The sequence below is a fragment of the Labeo rohita genome, chromosome 20 (assembly GCF_022985175.1).
Source record: "Labeo rohita strain BAU-BD-2019 chromosome 20, IGBB_LRoh.1.0, whole genome shotgun sequence".
Taxonomy (NCBI): domain Eukaryota; kingdom Metazoa; phylum Chordata; class Actinopteri; order Cypriniformes; family Cyprinidae; genus Labeo; species Labeo rohita.
In genome coordinates this window covers 17,135-33,455 of record NC_066888.1, presented here as the reverse complement: position 1 = coordinate 33,455, position 16,321 = coordinate 17,135, and the positions used below count along the sequence as shown (strand labels likewise).

General features: G+C 35.9%; 1 protein-coding gene across 1 annotated transcript in view; it reads right to left on the bottom strand.

Annotated features, from left to right (window-relative positions):
- Positions 1 to 13,427, bottom strand: part of map3k5 (mitogen-activated protein kinase kinase kinase 5) — a 43,873-nt gene extending 30,446 nt beyond the window's left edge. Inside the window, exons 1-2 of the mRNA XM_051138221.1 lie at positions 12,420 to 13,427; positions 763 to 902 (exon numbers count right to left, since the gene is read on the bottom strand). Coding sequence (XP_050994178.1) covers positions 763 to 902; positions 12,420 to 12,816 — 537 coding nt within the window. The 5' untranslated portion in view covers positions 12,817 to 13,427. The remainder of the gene's footprint in view (positions 1 to 762; positions 903 to 12,419) is intronic.
- Positions 13,428 to 16,321: the final 2,894 nt, after the last annotated feature.

Sequence of the window (16,321 nt, the reverse complement as noted above, 5' to 3'; positions counted from 1 at the left end):
TGTGGATTACTCAATATGGATTAATCTAACAGCCGAAATAAACACAAGAACATCCAGCCCGTGCACGTGGCTAGTAAGTCTGCATGGCCTGCATGTCTCTGTGCGAATGAGAGAAGGTAGTTTTGACACTCACACCGTGTCGTCAACATCTGCGTCTCAATATATGAGGACATGAACACATGAACTCCATCTCCAGAGCTGCTCTGAGAGTCACTTCGCCATCTTTTCACCATTTATTTTGAGAAAAACTAAAATGTTCTTCTCACAGTGATAATAATTAATAATTATTGTAACAATAATGTTTTTAATTAATAATTAAAAAATTAATTATTATTGTACTTTCATTTGATTACTTTTAAAAATTGTAAAACTTTATAAACTCATTTCATTAGACAGCATATTTGATAATAAATATGTATTTAATCATACAAGAGAGAATTAGGAAAAAAGGAATGGAAAACTTAATTTAGAGGAAAAAAAATGATTTCTTATTCTGTGGAATTTAAATGTGAACAGGTTATGTTTACATTCATTCTTAAGGTTTCTGTGGAAAGCTGAAGGAAATGTGAAGGCATTAAGTCAATGAACACAGTGCTACATATTGATATTGTATGATGCAGGAAAAAAATATATAGTGGTAATATTTTTGGTCTCTACATTTCAGACTGGAAGATCACGAAAAATAACATGCTGAAAAAAAAGACCCTTTCATTTTAAGTTGACTCTGCACTCCGATGACACTGAGACAAAATACTTTCTGACCTGAAGAGAGTGCAGTGAGTCTGAGTTGAGATCACAATAAAGAATGATGTTGTTGACCATGCTGAAACTCTCTCTCACACCCAAGTGATAGAAGAGAGAGGGCTGTCGAAACGCATCCGTCATTTCAACCACCGCAATATCTGTGAACAGAGACAGAGTGTGTTCTCATTTTTTTGAAACACTTTTACCCAGACCTGATAGACAGACAGACAGACAGACCCAGACGGTTTAATGAGTGTTTGCGTGTGGGGGTTATTGTCTATCGGGCCTGTCCCTACAGTTGAGTTCAACGCCCTACAAGCCCCATTTAAATATCAGCAGGAAGTCAGTTCCTCTGTTAGCATGCATCTGTGCCAGAGCTGTTGTTTTCAGTTAACCCAAAGGAAACAGAGACGACAGAGAAAACGAACAAAGCAACATACATTCCTAAGCAGAAGGACCTGTGTATGAGTGTATGAAGTGTGTGGAGTGTTTGTGTGTTCTTGTTCAAATAAATCTTAACAGCAAAAGATCTTGCATCTTGGAGTTTGGATTTGTTGGAACATCATGCATTATAGTTTATACAAATCAAAACAAGTCTTCTAGGGAACCAAAATTATGTTTAAAAGTTATCTTAACAAGTAAACACTGACTCCAGTGGCCTCCATGTTTACCTTTGTATGACAGCACGATTTTTTCTTTTTTTTTTTTCTTTTTTTTTGCATATGCGAGTCAGTTCCGGAACATGATCAGTTCACACTTCAATCTGTTATTGCCCACATTTTGAAAATATTTCGGGTGGGGGGCAAGCCAGAAATCAGAATTAAGCAATGCATTACTACCAATTTTCTAGTAAACAGATATCCACAAGCAGATATGTACATTGCCTTTGAAATAAATGTGTAATTTAGGACAACCAGAAATTCTCAAAAAGACATTACAAAACATGTTATCTGTAAAATATGTTCACAACCAAGCAAGTGGTCTATTTACCAGAGTTGTACCACTGGAAGTTGTGGTTGACCAATATGGGTTTTTTCAGTGGCCAATGCAAAAACTGACATTTAGCATGCAGGGAGGTGTAAGGCTGATACAATACCAATGTACCAATGTAATACCAAAATGAACAAACTGGACTTCTGTTAATTGGCGTAGTGATTATCAGACAATGCCTATCATCTCAAGATGGATACCAGCAGATATCAGTAAATCATCATGATTTTTTTTTCTTTAAGTTACACATTTTTTTTAGTGCTGCATTGCAATAACACAGTGATATGTAAAACAGAGCTTATAGTCAATTAATGTAAAACTAAGCTAATGATTCATGTTTTAAGGGTTGCTTAATCCAAATTAGATATTTAATTTCTTAAACATCCAAAATAATCATGCAGGTAGTGTAAAACTGATGCAAATGTACTTAATTATACATAGCCATTGGTGTAACAAAGAACTGACAAGAGTTTTTCAGGTAACTGGTTGTATATTTTTTTAGTTTTTGAATCCAATTTTAAGAATCCTCATTTACTCACCCACATACCATTCCAAACCTGTATGACTTTCTTCAATCCCACACAAAGTAGGTAAAACATCATTAGTTCACCATCAATTTGCAATTTATGGAAAACAGGTGCAAGTGAAAGGTTTTTAAGGTTGTTTTTCACTGACATTCTGCTGAACTGAATATTGCTATTCATGTTCCATGGAAAAGGGAAGTCACACAGGTTTGGAACCTGTTAATATGACAACAATGATCATTTCCAGCTGCGAATACAACGTCTAGCATTCCAGTTCACAAAAGGAAATATGTTTCAGATTTCACACATGCAAATGTAGTTTCAAATTCTCCCACACAAATCTATCACAGTTCTGCATGTGTACAGCTGCTGAAACTACAATACTTTGTCTTGTCACACAAAGTGCACAAATCACATCAATGTGAAATGCAATGCGAGGTAGAGATGAGCTCGCATGGGTAATAACTAGTCATCCAACAACTAACTTGTAGTTGTTGGGTATGAACATTTGTAGCTTTGCACACATCTATAATGACAGGAAGCTATTAAAATAATGCAAGCTTGATTTAGGTGCAAACAAGATTTAAGTGGTTAACAGCAACGCCAACAATCCTCTAATCGTATTGCTACATAACTAATTAATTAATTCATAGCCAAAATAAACAACAAGCAATGGTTATTTATTAGCCAGAACGCAACATTTTTTTAGTTAACTGAAATCAATGTAAAATTAGTGAAGAACATGCCTACTGAAGAGGTACATAAAAGCTTCAAATGAGGCTTAGCTGAGTTCTGAGTGTTATTGAGAGTTTGTTTAGACAAAGAGGATTGATGTTGCTCCCAGACAGGCGGAAATCCATCATGCTGACATGCCAGATTGTATTGGCTGGACTGGGCTGCACAATATGATTACTGAATGCAATAGGGTATCCAAAGTTATAGAGTTTGAAGACGAAATTACGTTGTGAAGGAACTGTGGACCCTTCAATATGTTGAACTGTACTGAAAGCTGGAATAGGGCTGAATGTTTAATCAACATAAAATAGAAAATGTAATTTGGCTTAAAGCAATTACTGAAATCGCAAGGATTGTGATTGATTTTTAATTAAATAATAATGCAAAGGGTCAGTAGTAAATGCAGGTCTATCTCTGCAAGCGCTGTGATTTTGAGTTGCTTATAACATGTATTAGAAAAAGCAATGTGCCAAACATCTTTCTAAGCTTGTAATGAGAAGCATTTATAAACCTGTTGTCCAAAAAGAGAGATGATTTAATAAAATGGTTTTACTCCACAAAATAACTTGAAATAACTTCCTTTTGTGATGAGATGTAGCTTTTTAACACAGAATGAGGCAGACAATATATTCTATACCAGAGGACTTCAAACCTGCTCCTGGGGACCCACTGTCCTGCAAAGTGTATTTCCAACCTGCTTTAGCACACCTGCCTGTGTAGTTTCAAGCAATATTGAGGAGCTTGATAAGTTGCTTCAGGTGTGTTTGATTAGGGTTGTAGCTGGGTGCCCAGGAACAGGGTTGAAGACCTATGCTCTATACTGTAATAAAGCTATATGTCGATTAGCAAAGAATTATTAATACACTTATTATTAAAGTACCCGAGATGGCTTGAAGAACACAGACGAACTATATATTGTCAAAGTTGTGTTTGTCTAAATGTTTCTATCTTCCCTTTATTAGGTACAGTGATAGCTGGATGCCTTTATCCATATTAGGAATTTCCTGGAATGCCAGTAGTTCTTTTACATTTGATAATATAAATTTTACCCTTGAGTATAAATTAATCAGACATTACTTGTGTTTATTGCTCAGTAATGCTTATTCCATCATTCTATTTTGGGGTAAAAATAGAAGAAAAAATGTTATTTTTCTCGAAAGAAATTTGAAGTAAACACACAAATGCGTTTGTTTTTTTTTTTTGTTTTTTTTTAACCCAAATGCTGGGTTCAGCCCATTGGGTCATTTTATTGGGTTATTTTTATTTATTTATTTTTTTCCCAGGTGCTGGGTTATTTTTTAACCCAAATTCTGGGTTCAACTTGTTGGGTCGTTTTATTGGGTTATTTTTAACATTTTTTTTAATACAGGTGCTAGGTAGGTTTTCTGTAACCAAGCTGCTGGGTCATTTTTAATGCTGGGTTATTTTTTTCTACCCAACCGCTGGGTTAAGCCTGTCTCTGACAAAACAACCCAGCTGCTGAGTTACAGTCAGTCAGAGTACAGGCTTTTTGAGTTGTCTACAGGAGAGAGGGGTTCTCAGCGTTGCCAATTTGGTGGACTTCTTCAGCAAAATAAAGGTTTGTACATTTTATTTAGTTTATACAGTCTTTACTAGTGTTGTCAAAAGACCCGGTACTTCGGTACCAAGTCGGTACTAAAAAAAATTAAATGTTACGGTACCAGGTTTTCTTAAGTACCGGTGGTACCGAGCACCCGGTCAACCTGGTTCTTACTGCGCTATGCGAAAAGTACGCACTGCGCAGTTGCGTCTTCTTCATAAAACCACAGAGACACGGCGACCGGCGGTGCTGCTGATGCGGCTGCTCTGAATCCGCTTGTTGTAAAGAAAGGAGGAAGGAGCCACGTGTGGAAATATTTTGTATTTGCGGCTGATGACAAGGGCAACATCATAGATCATCAGAAACCCATTTGCAAACGGTGTCATCGAAGTTCTCTCTCAAAAGGAGGAAATACATCGAACTTAATAAAACACCTCAAAGACCGACACCAAGATTTAATGAAAGAGTTCAAGCAGGTAAGTTTTCATTTAATTTTATATTTAGAGCTTTTGTTATAAAAATTATACCTTAAATAAACATCGCCATTTGCTTAGTTAATCGTTAGCATAAGCGCGGCTAATGCTAACGCGAGAATTAGAATAAACTTCTTTATTAAGTGTTTAATGCTCTTATAGCGTTTATTAAAAAAAAAAAAAAAAAAAAAAAAAACAGGACATGATAGTGTGGTATTTTTACACACCTGAGGCTTTTAAATGACCTGTGTAGCTAAAATATGTGTGTTAGAGAACAAATGTATGGTTGTAATGTTTATAGCCTTAAAATCGGTCCATCAGAAAAGCAGTTCTAGGCTATGAAATATAGTTTGCGCAGTTTGATGAGTGAACATTAATTAATGTGTGTGAATGTTGTTTTATACAAACATTTGATCGTTCATGTTTGTTCATTGTGCGTGAAATAATGTTAACAGATACAACTTTTAATTTAAAATAAATTAATACATTTTGAAATTAAGAGAATAATTGCTATGTAACACTTGTTTATTAAGTCATGTTAAATGGGGTCTTTTTGTAAAGTGTTTTTAATACGACAGTTTCCGTCTGTGTAACATTGATATCTTACACTCAGTATAAGTAATCTTATCTAACTTTGTTATAAAAAGCTGAGGTTTGTTATTTACTGAAAAGTTATATATAAAGTTCTGTTTAGCTGGTGTCAATCTAATATTGCATTTAGTCAGACTCAGCCCATTGTTTTACTGAAGTATATTATATTTTCCTTTTACAGCTGCAGGCTGAAGAAGACCACGAACCAAACTCCTAAGCAGACAACGGTTCCAGATGCTTTTCAGCAGCAGAAGTATGACAAAAACTCACCTGAGGCAAGAAAACTGAACCGAGCTGTTGCTGAATTCACATGTATGGATCAAGTGCCAGTTTATACAGTGAAAAATGGGGATTTCAGCAAATGCTTCATCACCTCAGCCCAAAATACCAGCTTCCAAGTCAAAACTTTGTTTTATTTTTGTTTGTTATAAATAAAAATAGTGTGTTGTTCAATTCATGTTTTTGTGTTTTGATTTGGTACCGAAATTGGTACCGAGAACCGTGGATTTTCACTGGTATTGGTACCGAATACTGAAATTTTGGTACCGTGACAACACTAGTCTTTACTGTGTTGTAAATTGTATTATTTTATGCAACACAACATGAGGATGAGTTTGCAGTTACCCCGGTAAACAGAAGCACTTCACCAGCTCAGATTTCGGCGACACACCAGCACAAGAATTAGCGCTATATCGGTAAAAAGCGATTACAGAGAACAGTTGAATACATTAAAATTAAAATGCTACTTTTAAATTTTACATTTTTATGTCTTAAATGCTTGCTAAAAGAGTTTAAACTTATGTAATATTGTAAACTATGCTGTATTCACCCAAATAAGTTGAATTTGTCATGTATATAATGTTCTGTAATGATCTTTTGATTATTGCTGTTGCCTCTAGTAGTTCTGTGTTTTTTTTAATAAGTCCCAGTCCATTTTAAGCCAGCAACATAATATTTTTTTAAACAATAGTTGACCTAAATAAAATATATGTTATACATATATTTTATACATGTTTGGTAAAAACATTTAACCCAACCAGCTGGGTCAAAATAACCCAGCACGTGTTCTGTCCGATATTTTCCCAGCGCTTGGTTGCCAAATAACCTTAGTTGGGTTGTTTTTAACCCAGCAGTGCATATGATAATTGATGTTCTTCTCCTGTGTACAGAAGTGCACAAGTGTATGTATGTTTGTTTGTTTTTTTAACTTTTTAACAGCATTCTAAGATGAAAGGGACAAAACTATGGTATAACATACAGAATTCTGAGCAAAGAATTCAGTGCTAAGCAAACCACACATCAAAACCTTATCACAAATGACAAATGATGGCGGGAGAACAGCACTGTGGGCCAAACTCCAGGCAGTAACAAAAAACACCCATAAAGGTGGGTGCAGCCATTTGTACATTTTTGTGTCTGGCTTCTGGTCTCATCCACTTCCAGCTATTTTTAGCTGCACAAAAAGCTCTTTTGGCTGCTTGATATTGCAAACTGGTGTGTCTTACCTTATTATTTTTATGTATTATCTTAATTATGAACACACTGGTTTGTAGTGCAAACTGTTTTACCGTTTACTGCACTTCGATATTCTTCTCGTTATTTCCCTATGGCGGATTATGAACTGGATGTCTAACACATTACCAGAAAACAGCTTACTTCCGCATTGAAAATAAGGTGGATACTGTTTGAGATTATGTCTTTGGGTAAAATATTTGATTTTTACCTTGATGTTTGGGGTTTGTACAAGTTGGTGTGTAGTTTTTGGGATTGTGTTTACAGATGTGAGAAAATGGTAAATTGTTTCATAAACTGTGTGTTAGTTTCTTATAATTAAATTGTTATATATAACCAGCTCTGTAAACATGTACAACTGGTATTCTATATATACAGCTAACTTGATTTAAAAAAACACATTTTAAATCACAAATTTTTACCAGAAATCTTGCAATTAGATTTTTTCCTCAAATCATGCAGCCCTAAGATAGAGTGTGTAATTTCACTAAAGGCACCAAACAGAGCTACAAAAATAATGGCTATTTTTTTTTTTTTAATCTACACTTATGCTCCTCTTTGACTATTTGGAAGAACAGCCAGTTCCTGTTATACTAACTTCTATAGTTCCTATACTATTGCAGTTCATCCAGCAAATTGTTAAAGTCTACATGTAGTTCATTTTACACATTAAGCAATAATGAATAGAAACACCTCATTAAATTATGACTGTAGTCATTTATGCGGTTAAAACTGTTTGCTGTATTATGCACCCGTGTTGGAGGTAAGTTATTACTGTACTAGCATTACTTATTGCTAACATTAGAACAGATTTTTTTTTAAAACATTAACTCCAAGTAAAACGTCTACTTTCATGTTTCACATAACTTTTGTTAAAATAAAATGTCAAAATATTGTTGAAATAACATTCCAAATTGTGAAACGGTCATTTGTTGTAATGGTCCAGACTTTGAGACTACCATTACATCTTTAAATAAACATAAAATGCTCCCTGAAGTCTGTGTAGTGCTACAGCAAAGTGAGTTTATTATTCTTAAATATTTGATCAACTCACCTTTTCAAGGTGTGGCAACCTAAGATACAAAACCACATGCCATTCAGTGAAATGCCAAAACACTTTTATTCTTAGATTTATTTGAAAAGTAAATGTTGTGAATAACTGTGATTAGCTTTACTGGTCAAGCTCACTGTTATATGTGGCCAGTTGATAGCCTGAGAGTCTAGTCATTCAGTGTAAAACAAATTCTGTGTTACACATAATAACTGCATAGATATTTTATTTTAGCCACTCATTTGTATTTCAGATTAATGAAGAATGTTCATCAATGACACAAATCTTTTAATGACATAAATCTCTTAATAAATATTCATATTTTATTTTATTTTTTAAATCTGAATTTTTAATAATCACTCTTCTTATAAAATGCCATTAAAGGAATTGGTTCAAAACAGAGTTTGTGGTGAACATCTGTAACTTCTTGTTGACTACCACAGTCAATCATTTTGGCTCATCCATCAGGGTTGTAAAAACAAAGAATGTGGACTAATGCACTTACAGCAGAATTCTAACAAGTGAAGAGATGTGCAGCAATTAGTAAAGGAATTTCACTAGAATTTACAAAAAGAAATTCATAAATTGTAACTAGGCTGCTATGCTGCTGGAAACCACATTCCAATGAACCATTACTATCTGTTGTTGTTTTTTCCAAATATGCATCAAAGGAAATTTACCCGCATTTGGCTCTCAGTGGGTGTTATTTTCTAACCAATGCTCACATACCATTGGTCATTTAGTTTAAAAATGTATCCATTCTATAGGCTTTACATTTTTCAGATTCTTTTATTCCAATAGTAAACATGAAAAACTACTATGAAATAGAAACATGTCATTTGATAAATTTAGAAATCATTCAAGTTCAAAAACTGAAAACCATTCAGCACAAGTTAGCAGGGCCTCATCTAGCAGAAAAGAAATGTGCCATTAACTGAGTTCATCAGAGAGTAAGAAATGAGAACGACACCTGAAACTAAATTTCTCTATAGCTACACTCCTAAAAATAAAGGTGCTTTAAAGTTTCTTCAAAGCGATGCCATAGAAGAACCATTTTTGGTTCCACAAAGAACCATCTCTTTCTTACCTTTTTATAATCTGAAGAACTTTCTTTCGCCGCAAAGAACCTTTTGTGAAACAGGAAGGTTCTTCAGATGTTAAAGGTTCTTTATGGAAACTTTTAGACAAAAAGGGTTCTTCTATGGCATCGTAAAACACCTTTATTTTTAAGAGTGTACTAAGCATCTTGATAACACATTTCTAATAATTTACCAATATACTCCCCATTGATTGTTTGGATGAACAGGTCGTTCCTATTATACTACCTTTTATATGGTTCCTATACTAGTGCAATCCAGCAAATTGTTAAGTCCTACCTATAGCTGACTTTTTACATTAAGCGAAAAACAATACAGCTCACCTGTAAGGTCCTAGGCAATGTCTAATTTTCACATGAAAAAAAACTAACATGTTTCAGGCTAATTTGCAGAGAAACATTTTCTGTGTTTGTTTGGCTGAAAGTTCAATATCCATGTAAACAACCTACTGTACGTTGAGCAAGTACTTCTTAATAACTGTTGAAAAGTATGTTCTATACAGCATAAAAATGATCTATGAACTACACGTTTCCTCATATACTCGTATATGTTGTTGGTACAGCACAACACAAACCTGTTCAACTAGCACAAAATCAGGCTTACTCTATCACCGCACAACCCCCCTACAAAAAAAAAGAAATGGAGACTTCTATCTGATGACAGCCCTTGCAGAGATAACAATACACAAGAAATTTCTTAGGCGTTCTTGTAATCATACGCAAAAGCCCTTAGATAAGATTGCGTTCCACTACAAGCCATTATTCCTTCAAAAACTTCCAGAGTCCAGAAGTACAATTACCCTCCTACGCATCCACGGTCAAAACATGTTTAAGCCTTTTTAAAATGCTACAAGTATGTAAAAAATGCTATCTTGATCTATAGATAAAACATGCAGGCTCAAACTACGTACTGTACGCACACATCAAAACAGCCAAATGTGTAAAATAATAATTAATAAATGTGTCTATAGGCCAAAAAGACATCTTAAATAAAATGAAAAACTCATGTTTACAGCAAGTATTTTCAGCATGATGAATTCCTCAAAAAATTCTTTATGACAGTTCTATGTGAAACAAACAAACAAACAAACAAAAAAAAACAGTGTATTTTTAAAAGATATAATTTCTTCATTATTAAGCTTAGTGGTCAAAGTATATGGGTTTTAACACTGTCTAACACTAGAATCTAAAAAGCAGGGTGGCTGATGGCCAAAATAAAGCTGATATGGTGTAGCATTAAAATACAAATTAATGATGACAAATAATATGTATACAAAAATGAGCAGCTCATGCGATGACCTCAAAATAATGTCCAACACTGGATAAAACATTAATCTGCCACTACTAAAGTTTCCAATTTGCCAGCCTGGATTTCATTATTTGGATTTCACCTGGTGAACCACTAAATCTCACATAATCGCTGTTGTATGGCATCAGAAGATTTGGGTGTAGTAGAAGAGTTGTATGAACTTTTTTTATGGTGCACTTCTGTCCTTGTATAGAAAAAAAAAAAAGATTTGTCAAGCTTTTTTTTTTCTTTCCCCATTCCATTAAACTGAAGAAATGGTGCTGTACGGAGTTGCAGTCTTTAAAGTGCATGTTTGGCAAGCTCAAAAAGCTTGCTGAAGTGCACAAAACTGGATAAGGTTACACCAGTATATCTAAAGCAATCATTAGTCCACAACTATAGTTATAGTCTGCATTTATGAAACTTGGACATGCTACAAAACCTTCAAACAAATGACAATGAATCTTGAGGGCTCCAGTTAAGTACTGAGGACATGATAATATCTCAGCATCCAAAATAACACAGCCACTTAGCAAGATCTGTGCGAGGTTACCACACAGGAAACAACTGTTTCACTGAACCAACTAGAGTTTTTTAAACCTAAAGGCCAACTGGGTAAAACAGCATTCTAAGATGAAAGGGACAAAACTATGGTGAAACATACAGAATTCTGAGCAAAGAATTCAGTGCTAAGCAAACCACACATCAAAACCTTATCACAAATGATGGCGGGAGAACAGCACTGTGGGCCAAACTCCAGGCAGTAACAAAAAACTCTCTGAGAGAAAATCAGAGAGTCTGTCTCTGACATAAAGTCCAAAAGAAACTAGGTCGCACAAAATGACAATCACCCAAGCACAAGATTAAATCTTTAAGAGAACAGACTTAGGGAAAAGAAATGATGCTTTTCAGAGACAGAAAGTTCAACTGTAAATCTATATATGCATAAAAGTTCACTGGGATAAATATAGTCTCAAGTGTAGATGTAGTGCCTATATGGAAAAAACTGTCAGCTTTGGCAAATACTGATATGGCAAGTCTTTGAGTGACTGCATACTCATTAAAAGTAACCACTGATTAATGAATACTAAATCACTACATTTTACTTTAATGCTATCCTTGCACTGATTCTAAAGCTATGGATGTTATTTGGTCATTTCAGGGATTCTCACAAGCTGCGAATACCTGCAACATTTGCAAAACGATTAAATCAAACTACCTCAAATTGAATCTTTTGTCACTGCATGTAGTGATCCCATGGATAGAAGGACAGTTCATAACAAACAGGTGCTCAGGTTAGGGCACCTTATTATAGTTCTTTAGTGTTTTGGGAGAAAGTAAAACCAAAAGGTTCAGCCCTTTTGGTTTTAGTTTCATTAGTTCTTGACTTAGGTGTTGACTTAGGTATTTAAGGCAATGCATGCAGCTCTGATTATGGTGATATGGTAACATTTTTAAACATCTAAACAAGACTGGGCCTTTCTGGTTTTGCTGCAGGTCAACAGTTTATAACCATTATACTGCACAAAGCTTAATTTTCATTAAAGTTTGAATGCCTTTAAACTCCAGTCATTTCTCGTGGAAATGACTTTAAAGACACTGCACTCCACCCTGGGTTGTGTGCATGTGGGAGAGTGATACCATCACATGTTCTGAGAACTTTCCTGGAAAAAGGTAAGAAATCAATCAGAAACAAACCAGACAGACCAAACACACCTAAAATACAGCAAAGGCCGCGTCTACCAAGAATGTGGGTTGTCAACAAACTGTTCATAGCAATATTTGTGCCCATTCAGCGAATGACATTGACATTCATTTGCAGGACATTCTCAGGACTTCTGTCAGTAGACTTACCTGCATTGTAAAAGTGATCGAGAACTGACGTTTCACCAAAGTCCAGCTTCCCAAAGGGGATTATATCTAGTTTAAAGCCCACAATGTCACAAGCATCCTTCAGACACTGTAAAGCCATGTTCTCCGGGCTGTGAGGTTGGCTAGTTTCAGAGTTCCTCACGTAGGCCACTTGTACGGTTCGGTTCTTACATTTGCCTGTGGTCAACAAGGTCCCACTGTCTGAGGGCAAACTGATCACCCCAGGATTGGCACTCTTACAGCTGGAGGGGTCCTGCCAGAAGGTCCCAGCACCAGGATTCATACTGCCACTGGATTCTCCGTTACCCCCTCCCATCATGTCTAGGGGTTGGCCGAGAGAGGGTACGGAAAGAGAAATGGCCTCCAGATCTGAATTCATTTTGTCATCAGTTTGCTAAATGACCCCAACCCCAACAGTACAGCTTCTCAACCGGCACACTTCATAGCTACCGTTCCTGGTAGCTATACAAGTGGCACCAAACGAACAAATAAGTGAGGTGATGTCATCAGCACCGACAACCTACAATAAAGGCGATTGTCGTTCCATTTTCAGATGAAAATATAAAAATCTGCTCAGCAGCATATAGGTCTGGACGGAAAAAATGGCAAGAATTGAATAACTGCATAGATCAAGGACTAATCACGGACACGCTCGTCACGACTCGAGGAAACGATATTACACTGCCGAAAATTCATCGATGTCCTCAAACAGAAGCGTTTCCAAAGAACCTACGCTCATTTATCGGAGCGCATGTATAGTAGTTTCTGAAGTAAAGCAGTTCTGTTGATCGCTAAACTCCGCGTGCATCGTATCAAGCCCGGTTTAGTGCGAGACATCAAACGCGTCTCCTCAGTCCTGTCGTTCCTGTTTATGTCACTGTGTTTATGTCATTAAATTGCGAAATCGTTCTCGGCTGAAGCGCGTTTGTCTGCTGGACCCTGCCCTATTTCTATTATTATCTTCAACAGAACTCACACTCAGGGGGTGGAGTAGCACTCCGAACTTACAGGAAGTGAATTGACGAAACCTACTATGAAAAAGGCTTAGGTCATGAATATTAAATACGTAACGTAACGCTCAACCAGTTGGCCAATGTAAAACAGACTTTGGGCCTCTCCTAATACCCACACTCAGTGTTCGAATTGTGTCAAAGCTCTTGGGGAGTCTCCCTAACCAGACCACCCATTAAAAAATAAATAAAAATAAATAAAACTTTATATAAATATGATTCAGAATTTTGTCCTGTCCTTGTTATTATTGAGAAAATCTACCTCTAAGAGCTTATTTTATGATGATCAGTGAATTAGGTGTACCAATATATATATATATATATATATATATATTTTTTTTTTTCTGAGATCTTATTTACAAGACTACCGTGGACTAAGTGTGCATTTGCATCAAATTCTTATATTTAATCAATAGTCACTTAGAATAATAAGACATTTTAGGCTGTAACTAAACAAATAAAATCATTATCAACAAAATTCATCTTTTCAATGCAGAGGAAACACAGACAGTGCATCTGAAGTGGCATTTAGATGTGTGAATAATGTTTATATGTTAATTCTAAAAACGTTTAATTCTGATTTTTGAAAAATAAAAAAATACTACAAATGTGAAATTAAAATCACCAGTAGGTGACAGCAAGTCACTGTTAATAAGCGAGTCATTGCGATTAAACCGAATCATTCAAACGATTAATTCAGGAACAGAACACTATCAAGTTGTTCAGAGACGGAAAGAAGTAGCCGTGGCTTTGTTTGGAACCATATTTGTTGGCGAAATAGAACAAAAAATAGACAATATGTTGTCTAGCGTTAGCGTTTATAACTGTTGTATAAAATCATCATCACATTTGTGATTTTTGCTAAAAAAAATGGCACTGTGTGTGTGATATTGATTAACTATGCAGTTATATAAATATACATTTTCTGCCCCTATATCTTAATTTTGGGAATGTTCTAAATGCATTGCATTTTATTACACTGAATCACTAAAGAACGCGCTCTAAATGAGCACAGTCTAACGAATGTTTAAGTACTCATAACTCCTCTTATAATCAATGAAGCTGTATGATTAATGAATCTCTTACTTGCATAGTTCGTACATATGCACTTTGTTGCTTATGATGAGGGAATTCACGAGTTTTAGGCAAAACTCTGGGTTTCAGCAGGTGACTATTCTGAACGCCTCCGACTGACCATTATATTCTAAACTCGTGCTTGATTGGTTATAATGAGCAACGCTGTAAAACGCGTAAAAATAAAATATGATGTACAGTGAGCAGGTCTAGATTTAATACAGCAATCGAATCATTTTATTTAAGTTTCATTTTCACAAGTTTAATGTTTGAAATATTGAAAACCAAGGGAATTAAAGCGTAGAAAATTTGGCACACTTGTGGCTTGTGCCCAGCAAACAGGGGACGTCCCCCGGATGTTGCGAACGTCGGTTTAGGTCCGCAGTATGTCCGCTTTGTAACGTTCGCTCACGGACGTTCTGAGGACGTTCACTAACGTCAGCATTTGGACCTCTTTTTGACGTTCGCTGGCAGACATTTGGAGGACATTCTTCCGAACCAGTTTGCGAAAGTCCCTGTTTCGTCCCTTATCTGCCATTTCCATTAGAACACTTGAAAAATCCAGTCGCCCATGCTTGGACTTTATCATCAGACCTGACACCTTGCAACTCAGACAGAGTTAATTAAATTAAAGACAAATAAACGAAAAATAAACCCACATTGAATTTTAAAGGGTATTATTCCATAAAATAAAATCCCTTTTTTAACTGTGATAATGGAATGCAAAATGCAAAGATTGACATTATTATTATTATTATTATTATTATTACTATTTTATAGTACAGTATAAACAATAGATTTGAATTCATTGTAAAATGATGTTAATATTAATAACTTTCATTACTGCAAAAGAAAAAGTAACTTCTGTAATTCAAGATGTCATCAAATCACGAGTCTGTTTTCAGCATTTAAACATCAAAAACAATATCACTTTAATAATGTGATTGAACATAGGCTACAATTAGGCCCTATGTATTCCACATACATAAATAAAATAAGGTTGAATCCCTAAAGAGTGATGAATGCAGCCAAGGAAAACATGACGAATAGAAAAGAAAGTGGAAAACACAGGTAAGACAAATAAATTAATTCTTACTTTTTAATATTTACATATCAAACTGTTGGTAAGCTGACAAGAAAAGTTATTTAGGAAACATTTTTTTTTTAGTTGTTGAATTTAAAGGTGCGTTCACACCAGACGCGAATGAAGCGTTAAGCGCGAGCGATTTACATGTTAAGTCAATGCAAAGACGCGAATAGACATCCTGCTGCGCGATTCGCGCGAATGGCGCGGCGCGAATGGAGCGTTTTGGGCGTTTGACGCGTGAACGCGTGATTCGCGCGAGTTGAAAAATCTAAACTTTGGCGAATATTCGCACCGCGTTAACCAATCAGGAGCTTGCTCTAGTAGTGGCGTGATTAGCGAGCGGAGGCAGAAATCCCAAGCAAAAATGGAGGACAAAATCATTCCCAGCTAACACAGTTACGTCGTGACAACGTTACTGGACCGGACCATATTCGTCGCAGCGACGTACCAAATAACGTTCCAGCGACGTAACTTTGTGATTCCCATATTCGTCGTAGCGACGTTATTTCGTACGTCGCTGGAACGTGGTGAGTACGTCTCAGCGACCAAACTGCCACGTTATGAGGACGTGACTCTAAAGGACCAGATTGGTCGCAGCGACGTCCCAAATAACGTACCAGCGACGTAACTTTGTGATTCAACGACGTGTTGCGTTGGTGGGACGTGACAAGTACGTCCCAACGACCAAACTAGTACGTCTTAACAACCAAACT